At 43.7% G+C, this 1,985-nt stretch overlaps 1 protein-coding gene across 1 annotated transcript in view; it reads right to left on the bottom strand.

Moving 5' to 3' along the window:
• Positions 1-1,561, bottom strand: part of LOC101305795 (GLABRA2 expression modulator-like) — a 3,208-nt gene extending 1,647 nt beyond the window's left edge. Inside the window, exons 1-3 of the mRNA XM_004288413.1 lie at positions 1,057-1,561; positions 861-962; positions 282-553 (exon numbers count right to left, since the gene is read on the bottom strand). Of these exons, the coding sequence (XP_004288461.1) occupies positions 282-553; positions 861-962; positions 1,057-1,357 (675 nt within the window). The 5' untranslated portion in view covers positions 1,358-1,561. The remainder of the gene's footprint in view (positions 1-281; positions 554-860; positions 963-1,056) is intronic.
• Between the last annotated feature and the right edge of the window lie 424 nt (positions 1,562-1,985).

Genomic DNA, 1,985 nt, shown 5'->3' with positions numbered 1-1,985 from the left:
AAAAAAAGGAAAAAAACACTATGCACCCCACATCACAATTGTTGTGATCCTATCACTGACTAAAGTTTATGTACCCTTTTGCAACTTAAATGGATAGTAACCATTCAATTGGAAGAATGATGAACGTGTTGTGTATCCTGACTCGATTAGTTTGTATTGCAATAGTAATGCAGTCAATAAATCATGCAATAATGCATCACTTACAAAAGACGATTGTCACTAGAATTCCATTCTATGAAAAACTTCAAAAGACGCAATAGTATTTTCACATATAAGCTAACCTTATAATAACTCCATTCAGTTTGGTCATTAGCTTTGTAGGATATGGGATTATCACTACAATAAGCAATCTTTGCAGAGGATGCATATAAAACTCCCATGACTGGGCCTGCTGACGTAGACAAGTAACACGCAAATGAATTCTGAAGCTGCTCCTCAGGAGCTGTCTCAAAGGTTGATCGAAAGATCTTCTCGTAACCACCTTCTGCTAGAACCTTTGTTCCCTGTGCAATTCTTCCCATAGCAGCATCGGCAAAACTAGGGCTCGTTTTAACTATTATAAAGCCAAAAAGGAGTCATCAGAGGCTTCATCGAACGTGATATATTTAGCCTTACAATTAACAAAATGCATAATCGAGCAAAGCAAACAGCCTCATTTCAGAGAGATTGCAAGCCGTTTAACTAAAAGTTTGCGAAAGAAGAACACTACAATCACAAAATCTATAATTTCAGACCAATCTTTTGGACAGGCATTGATCAAATCCCAACTCTGCTATATCATTATATCCAAGCAATTAAACCAAATGACAAAGAATCACAATTCAATACAAGAAATGAAAGAAAAGCAAGCCGAAACTCACAGTGCTGCCACGTGTTTCCGGCGAGATCCTCAGCCTTCTTCGTAGCTTCCCCCACCGCACTTCTCCATCTACCGAACACACTCTTTACAGTCTCCATCGAATCTGATCCCACCGCAAAACCAAACCAATACATAAATACGTACTCCTACGATCACAACATACGAACGCCAATACGTACACGCATACATCTACTGACCTTTGATCGAGAAGGCCGGGGTCAACGCCGGGGATTGACCGACGTAGGCGCCCGATCCCTCGGAGGCGTAGCTCGTATTGTTGGAGCCGGATTGAGTGACCAATTCGGGGCTCCAATGGACCGATCTCTTGGTAGTCATCTCCGGCTGAGGCTGAGGCTGCGGCGGAGGCTCCGACGACTCCATGACGAAGCTTGCCCGATTCTTGTCCCCGTTCTGTGCATCCACGGCGGCGGGCTTCGGATTCGGGTCCTGGCTCTTCGCTTGAGTCTGCGGCTTGTCGGTAATGTTGGGCGAGTCCATGTGGTGGTGTCGCGTGGGGCGGCGCGTGGGGGTTGGTTTTTGGTTTGGGGTTAGATTGGGGTTGGGAATTGGAGTAATGGAAATTGGAGAGGGGTGGAAGAGAAAGGAAGGATTAGCGAGAAGGGCGGTGGTGGTGCTTTACTTGGGAAAATGGGGATTCTTTCCTTCATCTTTTTTCGCGTTTACACACTTTGGACCCTCGGGATTTTCCCGCTATGTACTGCCACGTTTTTCTGTGTTTATTTCGGGTTTTGGGTTTTGGGCCAAAGCCCAAACTAGCATGGCAATTAACATCCAGCCCACAAGGCCCAAGCCCATATAACATTTCAGTATTTTTTTTTTTTTTTTTGACAGCAGTTGAGTGAAGGATTTTGTCCCTTAGGGATGGTGCAGGGTAGGTTCGAGTATTCGAGCGCACTTGAGAAATTTGTCATCTTTGTGTTCGTTCCCTGTTTGGAAATAGCATGGGTTTTCGACAATGCGTAAAATTTAAATGATATTAGGTGAACTGTTGTAAAATAAAAAAAATATAGAGAGAAGACACAGAGAGAATAGTTGGGAGGAGGTGGAAGTCTACTCATCCATTCTCATTAGCCTCTTTATATAGAGGTAAGGTTTACATCAGAGT

Source organism: Fragaria vesca, linkage group LG1 (genome assembly GCF_000184155.1).
Source record: "Fragaria vesca subsp. vesca linkage group LG1, FraVesHawaii_1.0, whole genome shotgun sequence".
In the NCBI taxonomy this organism is placed as follows: Eukaryota; Viridiplantae; Streptophyta; class Magnoliopsida; order Rosales; family Rosaceae; genus Fragaria; species Fragaria vesca.
The sequence above is the reverse complement of the archived record's forward strand: the minus strand, read 5'-3'. Positions and strand labels throughout refer to the sequence as shown.